The 23352-nt window shown below is 37.7% G+C and overlaps 1 protein-coding gene across 3 annotated transcripts in view; it reads right to left on the reverse strand.

Moving 5' to 3' along the window:
• GALNTL5 (polypeptide N-acetylgalactosaminyltransferase like 5) overlaps nucleotides 1-23352 on the reverse strand; it is a 66551-nt gene that overhangs the window by 36870 nt on the left and 6329 nt on the right. For 2 of the 3 annotated variants that reach the window (XM_057732045.1, XM_057732046.1), the window contains exon 1: nucleotides 20341-20455. Coding sequence is in view for 1 of the 3 variants with exons in the window: in XM_057732044.1 (XP_057588027.1) it covers nucleotides 10436-10556; nucleotides 20341-20602 (383 nt within the window). In the remaining 2 variants the exon portion in view is untranslated. Of the gene's footprint in view, nucleotides 1-10435; nucleotides 10557-20340; nucleotides 20642-23352 lie in introns of those variants that run through there. The other variant, XM_057732044.1, reaches the window with a different exon arrangement.

Consider the following 23352-nt stretch of genomic DNA (forward strand, 5'->3'; position numbering starts at 1 on the left):
TCATATTTTCTAAATCATGGCCCCCTTCTCAATGCCAGTAATAATTACCTTTTCCTGAGACTCTGTTTTGATAATATTCATTCTGTTTTGAACATAGTAGAAACACAAATTATACCTATACTTTGGTTTCTATTATGAAAATGAATTAATAAACTTATACACACTAAAAGGTTCAAATTAACTTCACTATCTTCAAAGAAAATCCACATGCTATTCTTACATTTGTGAGGTCAGTTGCAACAAAGAAATGTAATGGATATGATGTAATCAGATTTCTTCCAAGGATCTGACAAAAATGTTTTATTATTTTTTTGTGCACACTTGAGAGAAAAATAGACACTGAATTCTAGTAATATTAGTTTTTAGCTGTTAAGTACTGTTTGGATTGCTATATTATTTGGTTGTATCTTGAAATAATTTGGTTGTACATGACAAACCCACTGGAACTAGCTTAAGCACAAGAGAGGTACACGATAAAGGGGACCCAAATGTCCCACAGGACCTGGTGACAGGCAGGCACCTGGAGCCTCCAAGAACAGTTCTAACTAGAGGCTGGAAAGCCACCTGGACATGCTCCATTTCTGCTCTTGTCTTTACATCCGGGAGTAAAAATAATAATGATGATAGCAGGAACTACATCAGCCTACCTCATAGGTTGTGAGGTTTCAATGAATTCACACAAGTATTGACAAAATGCTCGGCTCAGTGCCTTGCAGGTAGTCAGCATTCTCTAAGGCTCATTTTCTGCCTCTTACTCTCTCTCTACAACCTGGGTTGTTGCCCCTTCTTTACCCCACAGAGCAGGAAATGTGGCTGATGTCAGCATGCCCTGTAGTCCAGCATCCAAGGAGAAACTGGTAAGACTTCCTCCTTCCCCAGAATTCACAGGACAGGGTTCACTGGCTCAGTACGGCTCCGGTGCCCATTCCTGGGCTACTTGATCGTGGCCAGATAGTGGAGTCAGAATAGAAAGTCACTCTTCCCACTGCCACCATGTGGAAAGGGGGGGTGGGGTGGGAAACCTCAGGGAAGGAAGTGCCGGGCAGGCAGCCCCACAGGGACCCCGGACAGACCTTCAGGATATTCACGGATGGATGTCAGCATGGAAGAAGAGGACCTTGTCCTGGTCAGTATTTTTATCCAAGAGTAGCTGAAGGTATAGAAGGTGTGCCCACGAGGCGGAAATGGACCTTGTGCTTCAAGGAATGAGAATATGAAATGAAAGAAGCAAGAAAAAACCTGAGGGGATGGGAAAGGGGGTGAGTGCTGTGGGCTGCACGTGGTCTAAAACATCAGGTGGGAAAATGTGGCTTCACAGAAACAGGTAGGATTAAAAGGCTTACATTCCAGTAAGATCACTGAGTTATCAAAGAGCAAGTAGACGAGAGAGGAGAGAGAGAGAGGGTGACTCCAAGAATGAGAGAGATGATGGTCCAGGGTGAACTCAGGCTACTCAGATCACATCTCTTATACTGTATTTAGTCCTGGGTATATCGTTTTGAGAATACTATAGATAAACTGAGTCCCTTCAGAGGAACGGGACAATGATACTGAAGGAGCCTGAACCCAGTGACACGGGTTTACCCCCCTAAGAGAAGTGTGACGTGCATGGGTTTCCCTAAAATTAACTGATGAATGTTGCTGTGGCCTTTCTGTATAGAAAAACTTTTCAGGCCTAAATAAGCTGCTTTTCAGGGTGAAAGTAACTTGGACAAGGCCTGCGCCTCGTCGTCCTCGGGTAGCTGGTCTCGTCTTTGCTATCACGATTCCCGACAGTATAGTATCAAGCAGGACTATCAGGGGTTGAAGTGTGTGCCCCTCCCCCCAAGTTCATATGCTGGAGTCCTGACCGCCAGGACCTCAGAATGTGACCTTTGGAAACAGGGTTGTTGTGATGAGTGAGATGTCGCTAGGGCGGCCCTAATCCAGTAAGACTGGTGTCCTTACAAAAAGGGGACGTTAGGACACAGAGACAGACACAGAGTGATGTGAAGAGACACAGGGAGAACACGGCCATCTCTAGGCCCAGGAGAGGGGCCTGGAACAGATCCTGCCTACAGCCTTGGAAAGAACCAAGTCCGCTGACACCTTGCTTTCTGACATCTGTTATTTGAGCCCCCCCAGTTTATGGTACTGTTACAGCAGCCCTATCAATCCAACAGAAGAATGTTAAATTTTAATGTGCATAGATGCCACCTGAGCTTCTTTGGAGGTGCAAATTCTGATTGAGTACATCTGGGGTAGGGCCTGGGGTTCAGCATGGCTAACAGGCTCCCAGAGGCTGCCAGTGCTTATGGTCTTCAGACTATATTCTGAGTTGGAAGGGTCTAGTGGGCACTACTCAGAATGACAAATGACTACCTTTCAAGCATTTTAGAAAAACATGGTGATAGGTGACTGATAAACTCATTTGTAAATACTTATTAATTTGTCTAAACCCAATCTTAAAAAATTTCTAAATAAGTCTTGGGCCAAAGAAGAAATAAAAAGTTGCAAATTATTTAGAGATTAGTAAAGATGTTAAAACCTAATGTATGTAGCTAAAACCCTAATCAGAATAAAATGAATACTTACAAATGTATTATCATTATTAAAGGAAGAGATGAAATAAACTATTTAACCTTACAAACGGGCAAAAAGACAACAAAATGCATCAAAAGAAAGAAGAAACAACCCCGGAAAGATAACTAGAAATTAATGAGTTAGAAGACCCAAAAAGTAAAATTGATAAATCAAACCAAAAGGTGGCTTTCTGAAAGGTGACTAATATAGACCAATTCCTATCAAGCTTTTGACAGAGAGAAGAAAAATGTACAACAATAAGAATAAGACAGAAGGTAAGGTACCAGAGGAGATAGAAAAGAATTATGAAAACAGGATGTGTGACTTTAAGCCAATAAATTTGAAAGTAGGTGAAATGGATTTTTATTAAAATAGATAGTCCTGAATAGACCCTAGAGATTGCAAGCTTGAGCAGAACAATAAATAACCTTAGAAGAAACTGAAATTTTTTCAATGTCTGACACCAGAAAATGGAGCAGTGATTCATAATTACCAGACAAGTTCCATTTCAACATAAGAAATAGATAATGATATTATTTCAGCAACTTTAGAGCACAGAGATGTAGGGAAAACATCCAAATTCATTTTATGAAGCTAGTATGAACGTGATATAAAAATCTGATGACGGTAGCTCAAAGAAGGAAAACATGAAGCAGGATTTCTTAAAACTTGAGTCATACATAGACTCAGGAGAAAATAAGCTGTCAATCTCCAGGGTCGATTTCAATTGCTTTAATGTTTCCTAAATATGCATATGCAAACAAAAGTCAACCTCCTGGTGCTTATAAGCTCTTATATAACTATAAATAAAACAGTAAAAAAAATAATGAAATACAGCTAAGACCAGTTAAATTCCAATTAACAAACTAATTTTACTTTCGGGTTGTGTTTTGCTGAAATGAAAGCACCGCTTACAACCTATGTACTGCTTCTTCCACGAAAGTTTCTTTAAATTTGACTAGCCTGTACTACTGCGTATTAAGTGATGGCTCAAATCTCCAAGCACTGTTTTTGTATTTGAAACATTTTTTAAAAAACCAAAACTTTATTGGTACAATATGCTGTCATTTGGCATGATTTATGTAATTTGTGTATTAGGTCTGCCTCTGTTTCACATCATTTATATCATTTAACTGTTACGTCTACCATTGCTTTTTTTCATTACCTACTGACACTGAGCGACAATAACAAGGATGTCACCTTGCGTATACATATATTAATTTTTAAATATTACATACAAATGGGAACACCAAATTTTAAAATTCTCATGGAGAATTTGCAGACTTCTGAGGGACACTGATATAAACTAATCTCATTTATACAGATGAAAGCAATTAAACAAAATACTAGCAAATCAGATAAAGCAGCATTTTAGAAGAATAGTGTACCGCGACTAAGGTCAATTTTTTATTTCAGGAATGTAAGGATGGCGCAACACAAGTTGTCAATAATTTGAAGGAGGAAAGCCACAATGATCATGCTAAGAAATTACTCGACAGAATTTAGCAGTCATTTCTGATTAAAATAAAATCCCAAATCAAAACAAACCCACTCCCAACTGATGGAGCTTTGGCCCGTCACTACACATGCCAGTGGTGGACTCTGCTACCAACAGAGCAATACTGTTGTTCCTCCAGAATCCTCTGGCATTCCTATGACACACCCAGGAGAAAAAAATGTTTTTAAAGAAAGGAAAGGAAAATGAATGTTAATAAAATACGTAAGGGAGAAAACGTCAAGTGAAAGAAGGAAACGTCTCCAGTGTAATCAAAAGTATTTAGCGGAAGTCCACCACAAACATTAAAAAATTAAATCCTAAAAGAATAATTCCCAACTCATCCTACATGGCCAACATTACTCTGATAACAAAACCAGACAAGGACATTCAAGACAAACACAAATCGATAGCCCTCATGAACACTGAAACAAAATTCCAAACAAAATTTCAGCAAATCAAATTCAGTAATATGTAAAAAGGATAACGCATCACGGCCAAGTGGGGGATATCCCATTAACTTCTGTTTAACATTAGAGAATCAACATAATTTACCATCTTCACAAACTAAAAATACACACATCTCAATACACACAGAAGGATGTGACAAAATCCAACATCCACCTGATGAAAAACTCCGAACTCTCAGCAAACTAGGAATAGAAGAGAACTTCCTCAACCTAAAAAAGAACATCTATAAAAAACCTAAAGATAACATCATACTTACTGATGAAAAACTGAGTGTTAAGAGCAAGAATACAGCAAGGTTGTCCAATTTCACCCCTTCTATTCAACACTGTATTAGAGGTTTTAGCCAGTGCAATAAGAAAAAGAAAAGCATGTAGATTGGAAAGGAAGAAGTAAAAGTGCATACGTCATGCCCATCTACATAGAAAATCCAATAGAGAAATCTTTGTGATCTTGAGCTAGGCAAAAGCAAATTAAAAAAAAATTAAATTAAAAAATTGAACTCCATCAAAATTAAAAATTTCTGCTTTTCAAAAGGCACTGTTAAGAGAATGAAAAAACAAGCCATAGACTAGGAAAAAAATTTGTAATCATAAATATGATAAAGATCTTATACCAAAATATATAAAAATTCTCAAAACTCAATAATAAGAAAACAAAGAGTCCAATTTTAAAATGGGCAAAGTATTTGAACTTCGATAAAGAAGATACACAGCAAATAAACATATAAACAGATACACACCTATTAGAATGGCTAAAATTACAAAGACTGGCCATACCAAGTGCTGGCAAAGAGGTAGAGAACTGGAACGCTCACACACTGCTGATGCGAATGCAAGATAGTACAACTACTGTGGGGAAACGGCAGTTTCTTAAAAAGTTAAACGTACAGCCTGAGATCTAGCCATTCCACTTCTAAAATATTTACACATGAGAAAAAAGAGCATCTGTTATGCAAAACTTGTGTAAGAATATTCATACCAACTTTATTTGTGATAGACAAAAACCGGAAAAATCTGTCTTATCAACAGATGAATGGATAAACAAATTGTAGTATTTACATTCTTATAGCAGAGCACTACTCAGCAATAAAAAGGAACTCCTTGCAACAACATGACTACATTTCAAAGTAATTCTGCTGCATAAGTTTCATTTACATAAACTTCTAGAGAAGAAAAATGAGCCTATGGCTGAGCAATCTCATTCCAGGAAACTTTACTCCATAGATACTAACATGAGGGCTTAAAAATATGTGTACAAGGGTGTTTATTACAACATCTTTGAAAAGCTGAAAAATTAGAAACAACCAGGATTCCTCTTAATGGGGAAAATGTACCTTTATACAATGGGTTACTGCTCTCAACTTCGTTAAAATGAATGAGGCAAATTTTATGTGTGATGCTTTGAAAAAGTTCTCCATGATATGTTGTTAAGTTAAAAAACACACATTATAGAATATAAAAAGTAAGCCCATTTTCACGAAAACGATATGATTCTATGGTCTGCTTACTGTTATTTATAAATATGTGTATATGTCTATAAATTCTGGGAGGATATACACTAACATCCTGACAGTCTCTCTCTGTCAAGTGCGGGGAAAGTAGTTATGTGACACCTTATGCATTAAGACAGAAGAAAAATTTGTACATCATGTGTTTTTACTTTCCCTTTTTGTGCTTTTCCAGGTTTTTCACAATTAACATTTACAAGAAATCTACACCCTTATTAATTACAAAAGGATAAATGGTAATTTTACTATGCAGAAATCTGACAGTCGTTTTAATCCAGTGATCAAATTAACTTCACCCCAAGTCACTTCACCAGTAATGGGACAAAGAGACATCATGTGACTTTTAATATGATGTGCTGAGTAGGACATGACATTCCTTCCAAGGTATTTCTACAAAAATGCAGGACCTAGATTGGATCATGAGGCAATATCAAACTCAGATTGAGAAGCATTCTAGAAAATAACTAGTTAGATCCCTACAACTGTCACCATTGTGGACGATAAAGACTTAGGAACAGTTCCGATGAAAGGAAATCCAGGGGACAGGAACATTGCCCGCAATGTGTTGTCCTGGGTTAGATCTTTCTAGAAAGAGGACACAGTGGGGCACGTGTAAAAACTTGAATACTGTCTGTAGTTTCACTAATGGTATAGTATTGTTAATTTCATGGTTTTGTTCATTGTTCTGGTTCTGAGGGTATGGACGATGTTAAGATTTGGGGAATCTAAGAAAATGATAGGCAGGGACTCTTTGAAATACTTTTGCAACAATTTTTGTAAATCTGAAATTATTTCAAAATTTAAAAGTTAAGAAATAAATTTTAATTAGAAAACCAATCAATGTAAAAAATCTATTCTTCAAAGATTTGTATCAAACATTTCTTTAGTGAAAATAATATGAATTTTAAAGTAAGGCAAATCTGAAATGGAAGTTCCATTTAATGGAATAATATGATTACTACAATAATGGCTGAAAATCTGCTGGATTCTAGAGAGTAGTAGTTACTCCTAGTAGTTAACATATATTTTATACACAGAACTGTATTTCATACAGAATTGAATTTCGTATTAACAAAGTTAACATTTAGAATACTGAAACTGCCAAGTTTGCTTCCTTCTTTGGACAATCTCTCTCTAAACTTCCTATTTTTCTTCAAATAATCATGTGATGAGGGAATGGAAGCAAAGGTGGTTACTCTATTTTAGAAGATGAGGTTTAAGAGGAAGAAATGATGGCCTGGAGAGAAATTCATAACTTGTAAGCATGCAAAAATATTGACCTTCCTTTGTGCTAGTTCAATATTCAATTGAGGAAAAAAAGTTGTCCTCTAAATTAAATTTCTACCATGTTCTATGGTTTGAAGAAATTTAAATTCTTTTTCTTTTAATATGAGCCAGATAGATTGCACCATCACGTACAAACATTATCTCTCCTTTTTTTTCAGTGAAAGGTATTCTTTTTTTTTTTTAATTGAAGTATACTTGGTTTACAATGTTGAAACACTACATCCCTTGAATGTGCCACATCATAAGGGATCTTTAGCTACTTAGAAACTTTGTTGATTCTTATATTTGTGGCTTCAAATGTTTGTGTTGTACACAAGTTGCAACAAGACAAAGTGGGTCACACTGTCTCCTGTTTTTTGGAACGTGGCCTTTGTCTCCATATTACTGGAAGAGGCTTACATTCCTTAAGTACTTCTTATTTAGTAAAGAGAGGATGTTAGCCCTCTTTGACTAGAAACCATCAGAAGCTAAAATTTATCAGAAAGGTATTAACACACATTTGCTATGACATAAATGAAACTTGAGGACATTATACTAAGTGAAATAAATGAGACACAAAAGGGCAAATATTGTATGATTCCACTTTTATGAAATACCTAGAGTAGATAAAATTCATAGAGACAGATGTAGAGTGGTGGTTGCTGGGGGACCAGAGGGAGGGAAGAATAGGGAGTGAATGTTTAATGAAGACAGAGTCTCAGTTTGGGATGATGAAAAAGTTCTGGAGATGGGTGATATGATGGCTGTATAACAATGTGAATATACTTAATGCCACCAAATTGTAGTTAAAAATAGTTACAATGCTAAATTTTATGTTATTTACAGTTTACCAAAAGTTTTCAAAAAGACACTTACACAAATGATTGAGGGAACAATTTTTTTTTTTTAAAAAGCAGACTTTGAAGAAAAAATAGGTAGCTGTCTGAAGCATTTTGTATTAGGAATAAATCTTCCTTTGACCAAAAGTCTTTATTGGTGGTTTAATAAAAAGATCTTGTGAATGATACAATTCTTGGAACCCTCTAGAACACACTCTGTGCCAAGGGAAAGATATTCTCTACACTATAAGCTCTAGGATTTTGAAATAGGCTCTTGACATTATCTGACTTCAAGTTCTAAAAACAGGAACCTATGTTACAAGACTTCTAATATGCCAAAATTAAAATCTGAGTAGTAAGTGTTTAAAAATTAGACCTGATTTGTTTTTAGACCAGTACACTGAAAACTATGACATTAGCAAAAGAAATGGAAGGAAATGGAAAAATATTCTGTGTTCCTGGATTGGAAGAATTAATATTGTTAAAATGTCCATACTAGCCAAAGCAATCCACAGGTTCAGTGCAATCCCTATCAAAATTACAATGGCATTTTTCACAGAAATAGAACAAACAATCCTAGAATTTGTATGGAATTACAAAAGTCCCCAAATAGCCAAAGCAATCTTGAGAAAGAAGAATAAAGCCGGAGGACTCATGGTCCCTGATTTCAAAGCTATAGTAATCAAAACAGTATGGTACTGCCATAAAAAGACACATAGATCAATGGAACAGAGTAGAAAGCCCAGAAATAAATCCACACATTTATGATCAATTAATTTATGACAAATGAGCCAAGAACATACAATGGGAAAAGAACAGTCTCTTCAATAAAGTGTGTTGGAAAAACTGAACAACCACATGCAAATGAATGAAACTGGACCTCTATCTTACACCATAATTTCAACTTAACTAGAAATGAATTAAGTGAATATAAGACTGAAAATCATAAAACTTCTAGAAGAAAAGATAAGCAGTAAGCTCCTTGACATCAGTCTTGATTTCTTGGAACTGACACTAAAAGCAAAGCCAACAAAAGCAAAAATAAATAAGTGGGACTATATCAAACTAAAAAGCTTCTGCACAACAAAGGAAACCTTCAACAAAATGCAAAGGCAACCTACTGAATGGGAGAAAATATTTGCAAATCATATACCTGATAAAGGTTTAATACCTAACATATGCAAAGAACTCGTACAATATTGAAAAAACAAACAAACAAACAAACCTGATTAAAAAATGGGAAGAGGATCTGAATAGACTTTTCCAAAGAAGACATACAGATGGCCAACAGCCACGAGAAGATTCTGAACATAACTAATCATCAGGGAAATGCGAATCAAAACCACAATGAGATATCACCTCACATCTGTTTGAATGGCTCTTATCAAAAAGACAAGAAGTAACAAGTGTTGGTGAGGATGTGAAGAAAAGGGAACCCTTGTGCACCATTGGTAGGAATGTAAATCAGTGCAGCCACTACGGAAAAACCAGTATGGAGGTTCCTCAACAAATTAAAAATAGAACTGCCATATGATCCAGCAATTCCACTTCTGGGTATTTATCTGAAGAAAACAAAAGCACTAACTCAAAAAGATATATATATGCACTCCCATGTTCATTACAGCATTGTTTACAAGAGCCAAGACATGGAAGCAACCTAAGTGACCAAGGGTGGACGAATCAAGAAAAGGTGATATATATCTATACAGCTATATCTATATATTTATGTATCTATATCTATTTATCATCTATCTATCTATCTATCTATAATTCAGCCATAAAATAGGAGGAAATCTTGCCGTTTGCAACAACATGAATGGATCTTGAGGGCATTACGCTAAATGAAACAAGTCAGAGAAAGACAAATACCATATGCTCTCACTTACATGTAGAATCTAAAAAACAAACAAACAGACAAAACACAATCCCCACCCCCTCCCAACAAGCTCATAGATAGAGAACAGATTGGTGGTTGCCAGAGGCAGAGGATGGGTGAAATGGGTAAAGGAGGTCAAAAAGTACAAACTTCCAGTTATAAAATGAATGTCATGGGGATGTAATGTATAGCATGGTGACTGTAGTTAATAACACTGTATTGCATATTTGAAAGTTACTAAGAAAGAAGATCTTAACAGTTCTCATGACAAGAAAAAAATATTTTTTGTATCTATGTATAGTGACCAATGTTAACTAGACTTACTGTGATGATCATTTTGCAATATATACAAATATCAAATCATTATGTTGTATATCTGAAACTATGTAATATGTAAAAAAATATCAGGAGGAACATACATTTTATTCCTGGTATCTGGGACCTCTCTGTAGTTGCCCAAGTTTTTACTGATAATGGAATTAAATCCATATTTTGAATATCCTTGAATAAGTTCTGGGTCCGAATAGTTAAAATCCTTACCTGCAAGAAAAGGTATGTCACATAAGTATAGGTTTACTACCATCATGTTGATAAAGGACTATAACAACTATATCCTGAAGTCACTCCTTTCATAACATGTCAGAGTAGTTTTCTTGGAACCTAAACTACTCCCAGATGACAAGGTTAAAATCAAAGTAATCTCACAAATCAAAGCAGAGTCGTTAGCAAAGTATGAACAATGAGCTACTCTTCAGTCATTCAGTCTCTCCAGGGAAGGAAGTGCTCAGCCTCCTTGGTCCCATCAGGATTTGCAACTGCCATGTGAAATGATATTAACTGAAGGATTTAGGGAAGGTTGGGAGAATGGGAGCTGAAGCCCCTCTCCCCAAACTCTGTTTGAGAGAATAAAACAAGATGACAGAGGACACCCCAAACATATCAGTCATAACAATAAATGAAGTTGGCATAAATTTCCCACTAAAAGATAAAAACTCTTAGATGGTCATAAAAACCAAACTGTAACCATAAAAGATAAATAAGATGAACTAAAATGGTTAAAAGGAAAGAATGGTAAAAGAATACAGAAGTCAAAATGCTTTTTAAAGTACAGAATTCATTGGAAGGATGGTCCAGAAAGTCATTTTATACTCACAGTAAGTCACAGTAAAGACTTAATAGTAATGAGCTTGTAGACATCAAATAAAGCTGCAACAAAATGCTTAAAAAAAACCCAAACTGTTACAAATATCAACATGTATTGCCACAAATAAGCAGTAATGGAATTTTTAAAGAACAACTCTGAATCAGAGAAAAAGTTAGGAAGTTGAATAATGTAAATAGTTAAGTTTCCTTAGAGATTTTATATTGTTCTTTGTTTTTGATAGAATAAACTTTCTTTTCCAGTGCCCAAGGAGTGTTTTCCAAAACTCAAATAAATTTTACATTGTATATAAAGGGGATTCCCATCAAAAAGTGACCCCATATCCCCTAGGTCCTCTTTCTTACATCTAAAAATTCCTTGGCACAATTCAGCAGATAAGCATAGGGGGGCTCCAAAATGTGAGTATAAGGAGGCAGGTTGTCTAGGAGCCTCAGGACAGGAGGAAGGACATGGTGCGCTCCTGATTTTTTTGTTGCCTCCCAGACAGAGGGCTGTCAAAGCCTCCAAGTAGAACCACTAATAGGTACAGATAAAACAAGTGCCAAGATAAGCCTGTTCCTTCAGCCACAGGGCCAGGAAAAAGGACAGCTAACCACAGAAAACCTTTGGCAGCACCCAATCTAGTACCAACGGAAGCACCAACGGAAGAACCACACTCCCCTCTGTTGCTTCAGTGGGGAGAGTATGGAGCAGGCCCACCACACCCCAAGGGAACAAGGGGTCGTGCTCCTCTCCCCTGAGCATAACCTACACTTCCATCCCCCTTCCTGGCAGAAGAAGGCAGTGTTCTGATGACCTGTCTGGTTGGTGTGGGTGGGCTGAGCAGGGTGCAGGTCTTCCAGAAGCCTGCCTGATAGGAGCAGGTGGTGCTCTGATTCTCCCTAAGGTGGTGTCTTGTCAGTGGCATGTTGAGCCTCCAGTCCCACCTGGCAGCAACAAGGCTAAATGAGGTGGTGTAAGGCGAGGCTAGTCACTACTTCATGTACCCACTGCCCCTCATATCCATGGGGGTCCAGTGGAGAGCTGAACCTCCATCCCCAGTGGTAGCAGGTTGTGCAAAGTAGGATAGTTGATACTCTGCTTACCCCATCTCCTGATCCTGGTGTCAAGGAGGCCCACTGGGGAGCTGAACTCAGAAACAACAATGTTATGCAAGTCAGCACCCCATTTCACCAACAGGTAGGCTGAACTTCCCCTCCACCATCCACAGCGAGGCAGTGTCCATGCACCACCGTTGCCAGGGTGGAGTCGGTAGGTCCAGAAGAAAGCAAACACACCCACCCACCTGGCCCCTGTGCTACATCTCAATGGAAGTCGGCCTAACAAAGAAGCTTAAACAGGACGCAGAGTTTCGTAATGTCCAAAATGCCCAGGATACAATCAAAAAATCTTTTATCATACCAAGAATCAGGGAGATCTCCAACTGAATGAATAAAGACAATCAACAGATGCCAATACCAAGATAAATCAGAGGTCAGAATGACCCGACTCAGTTGTTAAAGCAGTCATCACAGAAATGCTCAGAAACATAAAAAGAGAAAATCTCAGCAAATAGAAGCTATAAAAAAGAACCAAATGGAAAGTATAGAACTAAAAATAATCTAATAAAAACTTGCTAGATGGGCTTAATAGTAGAATAGTGATGACAGAATCCACCGAATCTGAGCAAAGGAGAAAACAGACTAAAAAAAGAAAAAAAGAAAAAGAAAAGAGTCTCAGGACCTGTGAACTAACAACAAAAGAGCTAATATGCATATTATTGGAGTCCCAGACGGATAGCAGAGAGTGAGGAGTGAAAAAGTACTCTAAGAAATAATAGTTGAAAAGTTCACAAATTTGGTGAAAGATGGACATCTACAGATTCAAGGGGCTGAGCAAACCCCCAAGTAGGATCCACCAAAAAAATCCATACCACATCACAATTAAACTTCTGAAAACTCAAGACAAAAGAAAACTCTTGAAAGCTGCAGAGAGAAAGGATGCACTACTCACAGAGGAATGACATGAATGACTGGATTTCTCATCTGAAGTCATGCAAGGAGAGAAGGAAGTGGAAAACATTTTCAAGTGCCAAACAAAAAGAACTGTCAACAGCAAGGTCTATGTCAGCAAAAATATCCTTCAGGAATCATGAGAAAAATAAACACATGCTCAGATGAAGAAAAACTAAGAATCTGTGACTAGCAAACCCATCTTCGAAGAATCAAAAAGGAAAGTTCTGCAAAAAAAAAAAAAAGAAAGAAAAGAAAAAAAATTCATAGCATAAAAAGGGTTGCAACCTCAGAAAAGAAAAAAGAACATCAAAATGGGTAAAAAAATATAATAGCCTGTGCTCATGAGTTTCTTAAATCTTATTTAGTGGTTGGACCAAAAATTATAACACCATCTGACATGGCGCTCAATGTATACAGAAGAAATACTGAAGATAACTATATTTTAAAATTGAGGGTGCTAATCCAGCCTTACACCTAAAGAAACTAGAGAAAGAAGAGCAAACAAAACCCGGAGTTAGTAGGAGAGAAATCATAAAGATCAGAGCAGAAATAAATGAAATAGAAACAGAACAATAGCAAAACCCAATAAAACTAAAAGCTGGTTCTTTGAGAAGATAAACCAAATTGATAAACCTCTAGCAAGACTCTTCAAGAAAAAGAGGGAGAGGACTCAAATCAATAAAATCAGAAATGAAACAGGAGAAGTTACAATGGACACCACAGAAATAAAAAGCACCATAAGAGACTACTACAAGCAACTATATGCCAATAAAATGGAAAACCTGGATGAAATGGACAGATTCTTAGAAAGGTATACCCTTTCAAGACTGAGTTAGGAAGACATAGAAAATATGACAAGTAATGAAATTGAAACTGTGATTAAAAATCTCCCAACAAACAAAAGTGCAGGACCAGATGGATTCACTGGTGAATTTTATCAAACATTTAGAGAAGAGCTAACACCCATCCTTCTCAAACTCTTCCAAAACATTGCAGAGGAAGGAACACTCCCAAACTCATTCTATGAGGCCACCATCACCCTGATACCAAAACCAGACAAAAATACTACAAAAAAAGAAAATCACAGAACAATATCACTGATGAATTTAGATGCAAAAATCCTCAACAAAATACTAGCCAGCAGAATCCAACAGCACATTAAAAGGATCATACACCATGATCAAGTGGGGTGTATCCCTGGAATGCAAGGATTCTTCAATATACGCAAATCAATCAATGTGATACACCATATTAACAAACTGAAGGATAAAAACCACAGGATCATCTCAATAGATGCAGAAAAAGCTTTTGACAAAATTCAACACCCATTTATGATTAAAACTCTGCAGAAGGTGGGCACAGAGGGAAACTACCTCAATGTAATAAAGGCCATATATGACAAACCCACAGCAAACATCATTCTCAATGGTGAAAAACTGAAAGCATTCCCTCTAAGATCAGGAACAAGACAAGGAGGTCCATTCTCACCACTACTATTCAACATAGTTTTGGAAGTCCTTGCCACCGCAATCAGAGAAGAAAAAGAAATAAAAAGAATCCAAATTGGAAAAGAAGAAGTAAAACTCTCACCGTTCACAGATGACATGATACTATACATAGAAAATCCTAAAGATGCCACCAGAAAACTACTTGAGCTAATCAATGAATTGGGTAAAGTTGCAGGATACAAAATTAACACACAGAAATCTCTTGCATTTCTATACACTAACAATGAAAGATCAGGAAGAGAAATTAAGGAAACAATCCCATTCACCATTCCAACAAAAAGAATAAAATACCTAAGAATAAACCTTACTAAGGAGGTAAAAGAACTGTACTCAGAAAACTATAAGACACTAATGAAAGAACTCAAGGATGACACAGATGGAGAGATATACCATGTTCTTGGATTGGAAGAATCAACATAGTGAAAATGACTATACTACCCAAAGCAATCTACAGATTCAGTGGAATCCCGATCAAATTACCAATGACATTTTTTACAGAACTAGAAAAAAAATCCTAAAATTTGTATGGAGACACAAAAGACCCTGAATAGCCAAAGCAATCTTGAGGGAAAAAAACGGAGCTGGAGGAATCAGACTGCTTGACTTCAGACTATACTACAGAGCTACAGTAATCAAGACAATATGGTACTGGCACAAACACAGAAATATAGATCAATGGAACAGGATAGAAAGCCCAGAGATAAACTACAATCAACCAGTCTATGACAGAGGAGGCAAGGATATACAATGGAGAAAAGGCAGCCTCTTCAATAAGTGGTGCTGGGAAAACTGGACAGCTACATGTAAAAGAATGAAATTAGAACACTTCCTAACACCATACACAAAAATAAACTCAAAATGGATTAAAGACCTAAATGTAAGGCCAGACACTATAAAACTCTTAGAGGAAAACATAGGAATAACACTCTTTGACATAAATCACAGCAAGATCTTTTTTGACCTACTTCCTAGAGTAATGGAAATAAAAACAAAATAAATAAGTGGGACCTAATGAAACTTCAAAGCTTCTGCACAGCAAAGGAAACTATAACCAAGATGAAAAGACAACCCTTAGAATGGGAGAAAATATCTGCAAACAAATCAACAGACAAAGGATTAATCTCCAAAATATATAAACAGTTTATCCAGCTCAATATCAAAAAGACAAACAACCCAATAAAAAAATGAGCAGAAGACCTAAATAGGCATTTCTCCAAAGAAGACATATGGATGGCCAAGAGGCACATGAAAATCTGCTCAACATCACTAATTATTAGAGAAATGCAAATCAAAACTACAATGAAGTATTACCTCACACCAGTTAGAATGGGCATCATCAGAAAAACTACAAACAGTAAATGCAGGAGAGGGTGTGGAGGAAAGGGAACTCTCCTGCACTGTTGGTGGGAATGTAAATTGATACAGCCACTATGGAGGACAGTATGGAGGTTCCTTGCAAAACTAAAAATAGAGTTACCATATGACCCAGCAATCCCACTACTGGGCATATACCCAGAGAATACCATAATTCAGAAAGACACATGCACTCCCATGTTCATTGCAGCACTATTTACAACAGCCAGGACATGGAAGCAACCTAAATGTCCATCAACAGAGGAATAGATAAAGATGTGGTACATACATACAATGGAATATTACTCAGTTGTAAAAAGGAACGAAATTGGGACATTTGTAGAGACATGGATAGACCTAGAGACTGTCATAGAGAGTGAAGTGAGTCAGAAAGAGAAAAACAAATATCATATATATTAACACATATGTGCGGAATATAGAAAAATGGTACAACTCAACCAGTTTGCAAGGCAGAAATAGAGACACAAATGTAGAGAAGAAACATATGGACACCAAGGGGGCAAGTGGGGGGGACAAGTGGGGGGGGGCTTGGGGGGAGATGAACTGGGAGATTGGGATTGCCATATATACATTACTATAAGAAAAAAAATCAAATTGTACACTTTAAATATATGCAGTTTATTGTATGTCAATTGTATCTCAATAAAAGTTCTTGAAAAAAAAAAGAAAAAAATTGAGGATGCTAAGGGACTTTGTTTTTTACATTTTACTTGAAGTGGCAAAACACTGATTCAAGGAGACCTCAATAAGTTACACATGTATCATGATAATACCTAGAGCAACCACGAATAAAACTACACAAAGCAATACAGTAAAACAACACTACGTAAATCAAGATGGGATTCTGAAAAATGTTCAAGTAACTCACAGTAAAGTGAGAAATAAGAACAGAAGAATGAGAAACGGAAGAAACAGAAAACAATAATAAAATGGCATACTTAAACCTTAACACATGAATAATTATATTAAATGCAAATGACTTCAATATATCAGTTAAAGACATAGATTGGCAGAGTGCATTAAAAAAATGTGTTCTAACAATATGCTGTCTACAAGAAACTCACTTCAGTGTGATGTAGGTAAACTGAAAGTAAAAGGATAGAAAAGGATATATCTTGCCAATAATTTAAAAAGCAGGACTGGCTATATTAATATTAGGTAAAATAAACTTCAGAACAAAGAAAATTATTAGGGACAAAGAGAGAGTATACAGTGATAAAAGAATCAGTCTACCAGTAATACATAATGGTCCCAGGTAGAAACATACCAAAAAACAGTCTCAAAAATACTTGAAACAAAAACCCATAGAATTGAAAGAAGAAACAGACAAACCCACGATAATAATTGGGGTCTTCAACACCTACTCTTGGCAATTGTCAGAACTACTAGCCAGAAACTCAGCAAGGATACAGAAGAATTGACAATACAATCAACCAGCCGGATCTAATTGAGGCATATATATATACACACACACACACACACACACACACACACACACATATATCCATCAAACACCTCAGCTAACAATACCAGAATATAGATTTCTTTCAAGTGTCCATGGTGCATTCACCAAGATAGACCATATCCTTGATCATAAAACAAACCTCAAAAAAGCCTAAAAGAATATATTAGGTATATTTTGTGACTACATAGAGTATATTTTCTGACAACAATGGAATTAAACTGGATGTCAATTATAGAAAGACAGAAAATTATTCAACACACTTGGAAATTAAGCAAACTATTTCCAAATAATCCAAAAAAAAAGTCTCAAAGGGAATATAAAAATACATACAATGGAATGAAAATGAAAATTCAACATATTAAAATATGTGGGATGCAGCTAAAGCAATATTATTAAGATATCAATTCCCCCCAGATTGGTCTATAGGCTCAATACAATTCCATTCAAAATGCCAGCAGCCTCTTTTGTAGAAATTGACAAGCTGTTTCTAAAATATATATGAACAAACAAAAGATTTAGAATAACCAAAACAATTTTTAAAAGAACTGGAATAGAGTTCAGAAATAGATCCAACAAAAATGGCCAATTGATTTTTTCTAATTAATTAATTAATTAATTAATGGGCTGCATTGGGTCTCCGTTGCCAGGAGCAAGCTTTCCCTCGTTGCAGTGAGCTGGGGCTACTCTTTGTTGTGGTTTGTGGGCTTCTCACTGCAGTGGCTTCTCTTGTTGCGGAGCACAGGCTCTAGGTGGGCGGGCTTCAGTAGTTGTGGCACGTGGGCTCAATAGTTGTGGCTCACGGGCTCTAGAGCACAGACTCAGTAGCTGTGGCACACAGGTCTAGTTGCTCCGCAGCATGTGGGATCTTCCAAGATCAGGGCTCAAACCCGTGTCCCCTGCATCGGAAGGCAGATTCTTAACCACTGTGTCACCAGGGAAGTCCCTGGCCACTTGATTTTTGACAAAGGGACCAAGATGGGAAAAGGAAAGTTTTTCAACAAATGGTATTGTAGTCATAGGGAAAACATGAACACTGATCTTCACCTCACAGCATCACAGAAATTAATTCAAAATGGAGTTAATGTAAAACCTAAAACTTTAAAATTTCTAAAAAGATAAAAACCATACACAGAAGGGGGCTTTGCTGGGGGCGCAGTGGTTAAGAATCCACCTGCCTGTGCAGGGGACACGGGTTCGAGCCCTGGTCTGGGAAGATCCCACATGCTGAGGAGCAACTAAGACTGAGAGCCACAACTACTGACCCCACACACCACAGCTACTTAAGCCCACGAGCATAGAGCCTGTACACCACAACAAGAAAAGCCTCCTCAATAAGGAGCCCACGCACTGCAAAGAGTAGCCCCTGCTCTTCGCAACTACAGAAAGCCTGCGTGCAGCAATGAAGACCCAATGTAGCCAATAAATTTAAAAAAACAAAAACCAAAAAACCCCCCAAAACCCCCCACACCATAGAAGGAAATATTTGTGAACTTGGGTAGGCAAAGATTTCTTAGATAAAACATAAAAAAAATGAACCACACAAGAAAATGTGATAAATTGACCATCGAAATTGAAAATTTTGCTTCTTGAATGAAACCATTCAAAAGAGAATGAAAATGTACAGCATAGTGACTATAGTTAGCATACTGTATTATATACTTGAAAGTTGCTAAGAGAGCAGATCTTAAAAGTAATCACAAGAAAAAAAGTGTAACTGTGTGATGATAGATGTTAATTAAATTAATTGTGGTAACCATTTTGCAATATATACATATATAAAAATCATTGCGTTGCACACCTAAAATGAACACAATGTTGTATATCAATTATATCTCAATTTTAAAAAAGGAGAGAATGAAAAGACAAGGCACAGACTTGTGCAAAATATTTGCAACTCACAAATCAAAGGATTTGAAATCAGAATATATTTTAAAAGTCTTAGAAATCAGAAGACAAACATCCCAATTTAAAAATGGACATAAGACTGGGAGAGACACTTTACAAAAGAAGATGGAAGCATGGCCACAAAGCACACGAAAAGATGCTCAAAATCTATAGTCACAGGGAAATGCAAATTAAGGCCACAAGGATACCATTACTCACGCATCAGAAGGGCTACAATCTAAGTCTGACCATGTCAAGTGTTGGCCAGATCTGGAGAAACTGGAATTCTCATCCACTGCTGAAGGAAATACAAAACGGCATCCTTACTTTGGAAACCGATTTGTCATTTTCTTTAAAGTTAAGCATACAGCTAAGCTACCTTATGACCCATTCCTCCCATACCTAGGTAGTCAATATTTACCTAAGAGAAACAAAATATGCTTATACAAAGACTTACTCGTTAATATTCATAGTGGCATTGCAATTCATTCCCGAATAGCTACAAATATATTAAAAATACATAATAAATTTTGCTTAAAGAAAATACATAAAGGAAATGAGGAAGATATCCAGGGAGGAGGAGGAATGGGGGTGAAGTTTTTACTGAACCTATTAAACTTTTTTTCTTTGAAGCACAGAAAGCTATCTGCAGCAAATTAGCAAACTACGTAAAAACTGTTAAATTTAGGTGGTGAGTACATACAAGCCTGTTTTATTATTATTGTGTGTGTGTGTGTGTGTATGGATATATACCGATATATATGAATATATATGAAATATTTTACTTATCTGTGTGTGTATGGATATATATGAAAATACATATGAAATATTTTATATGAATTGCTCTAAAAAGAGAGATTCTCTTACTCTTCCCAATGTTAAATGTATGGTATATTTTCCCCTTAAAATGGCTAACAGAGGAAATCAAACCACTTACCTAATTTTAAAAATGACATTGGTTCTGTAGTTTCGTCTTCATCAGGCCTTCTGACTCTTGCATAAAGTCTTGGTATTTGCACTGAGCTATATTTCATTTGCAGTTTCTTCCCGAGGGACCAGATTAGTGGATTTCCTTTCTCCTGGATCTTCTTCTCCTGGTTCTTCACATGATTATGGTGAAAATAGATACTAAAGATGGCTGTCCAGATCCCAAGGGTCAAGGATCCACAGAGTAAACAGTGAATTATAACATTTCTCATTGTAAAGCTAGCATTTTTGAAGGTCTATTTTCATATTTCCTAAACCAAAGGGTTTAAGAGAAGCTGTATTAGATATTTTGTTGGTTTCGAGATTATCTACTTGGTTTAAATTCAATTTACAGTGTTTTAAAAACAGGATCATCTTGATACCAGCGCTTATCATATACTTTGATAAGAGAAACTGATATTCATCAGATTTCTTAGCATCAAAATGTATAACATGCTTATAACACATACAATACCATTTAAAGTCGCTGACCCAGACTTCTGAGATAAAACTAAAGGAAGCAATGTGAAAGAAGGGTTTCTCATCCCTTAAACACACTAGACCCATCAAGGAGTGATAGCATAGGTCTCTGCTTTAAAAAGCTGAGTTGCCACTAATCAGAATTTCTAATTTCTACACTGTTAGACATGCAAAAACATACACTATCCCATGGTGGAAAGAAAGTGGGCAGTGAGAAGTGTGGACCTCGCTGATGGGACTGTGAAATGGTACAGCCGCTTTGCAATCTCTATGTAGGTTGAGTCTATACATAGGGAATGTGGAGGCAGTTCCATCCCTAGGAGACTCTCACCAGGAGAACACTTACTGGAGTCGTGTTTGTGATAGAAATTAGACACCATTCAAGTTTCCCTCAACAGGAAAACTGATAAACTGAGGCTATTCATTTAACATTGGAAATGAATCTACTGGAACAACAGATTAATATCGTAAAATCTAAAAACCATAATGTTGCACAAAAAACAGCTAGAGTATGATGTTACCTAGAGAAATATGGAAAACACAAAAAACAGTGCAATTGTTTATGCACACCCTTTAGGGTAGCAAATGCTGGGGAAAAATACCATATGTGTGCGTGGTCTACACAAATACAGGAAAAATACAGGAGAGCGATCACCTCCGTGTGGGAGGGCGTCGGGAGCAGGATGAAGAGCTTGGACTGTGTCCTTCATGCTTTTTATTTTTATTTATTTCTCTTTTTGGTCGTGGGTTGTGGGATCTTAGTTCTCCAACCAGGGATTGAACCTGGGCCCTCAGCAGTGAAAATGAGAAGTCTTAACCACTGGACCACCAGCGATTTCCCCTTAATGCTTACTCTTAAAAAGTTCTGAAGCAAATATGGCAAAATGAGGAGGTTTGATAACGCTTGATGATGTGCACACACAATGTTCCTGATGTATTTCTCTGTATTTCTCCTATGTTTGAAATACTTCATAATTTATCAAAAAAGAAAGTCTTGAGAAACTTCCTTTACAGTTGATAGATTGAACGTGTGTGTCTGTGTCCTCTCCCTCCTGACTCAACTGTCAACAAACATACAGCTGAAAACTCTCCTGGGAAAAGAGCAGTAGAGAGAAAAACACACGTATGATTTCAACACAGGTTTGGAAGACAGAATGTGACTGTATGTGTGGCCATGACTTGGAAAAACAGAGGGAATCACAACTCCAGGTGGGCGGAGAGAGGACTCTGGGGCAGAAAGGCGTCTAGCAGACCCCAGGACAGCTCAGGGCTTGGAGGGCCAGGCTTGACAGGGGACATGAGGGGAGGCTTTGGAAAAGGCCATGTGATTCCATGCAGAACCGTCAGCTCTGGACGCCCCTCCCTGCACAGGAAAGTCAGCTCTGGACATCTTTCCCTGCACAGGAAAGTCAGACGAGAGCCTGGCAATTTCTCCTCTGGAGAAATGGGACTGCAGGGGCCCAGCCTCCACAGAAGGAAGCTTGAGGCTGAGGCCAGGAGGGTCACCTGGGCCTCTTTCCCGCCTCACGCACAGGATGCCGGCAGCCAGGCGGCTCTGCCTGAGGCGGGAGAGGGGAGAAGATGATGGGAAGACAGGCCCCAGAGAAAAGCCCTCCATACGGCGAAGCGTGGGGGTGCCCAGCAAAGCAGCTGCCTCCCCCCGTGTCACCGTGAAGACAGGACACCTGTGGGGGTAGCCCAACACCTAGAGGTCCCCAGCAGCGGGTTAGGGGCCCACTTTCCCGTCGGAATGGAGTGCTGTGATGGACTGAACTGGGTCCCCTACACTCATACGTTGAAGTCCTAATTCCCAACGTGACTGTATGCAGAGATGGGGCCTCTACGGAGGTAATGAAGTGTAAATGAGGCCATGAGGGCGGGCCCAGTTCCGATAGGACTGGTGTCCTTATAAAAAGAGGAGGAGACACCAGTGAGGCACAGGCACAGAGGAAAGGCCCTGTGAGGACACAGTGAGAAGGTGGTCGTCTGCACGCCTAAAAGAGAGGCTTCGAAAGATGCCAACCCTGCTGACACCTGGACCTCGTAAGTCCAGGTTCCAGAATTGTGAGAAAATAAATGTTGATTGTTTAAGCCACCCACTCTAAGGGACTTTGATGTGGTGGCCCTAGTAAACTAGTGCAGATCAAGGATTGGCTGAGGTCCTTGAGGAAAGCCTTCAGAAAGAAGGAAAATATAAACTGAGCCAGAAAAGGGGAAGAGCAAACGAGAGCTTTCGAAAAATCGAAATACTGATTTTGATTGTTCAGAGAGAGCTAAGAAAACATTACATTTATGAAACCAGAGAAGCAGGCTTGAAAAAGGGACACTTTGAGAACAAAAAAAGAGGCTGCTGAAACTTCAAGTGTGATGACTAAAATTAAAAATTAGCAGGTTGGAAAGTAGCATGAAAAGAATACCCTGGAAAGCACCACAAGATGAAAGAGAAGGAAAACATGAGGAAAAAAAAATGAGAGATGAGATATTTCATTCTAGGAAGTGTAAC

This window comes from Hippopotamus amphibius, chromosome 4, assembly GCF_030028045.1.
Source record: "Hippopotamus amphibius kiboko isolate mHipAmp2 chromosome 4, mHipAmp2.hap2, whole genome shotgun sequence".
NCBI classification, from domain to species: domain Eukaryota; kingdom Metazoa; phylum Chordata; class Mammalia; order Artiodactyla; family Hippopotamidae; genus Hippopotamus; species Hippopotamus amphibius.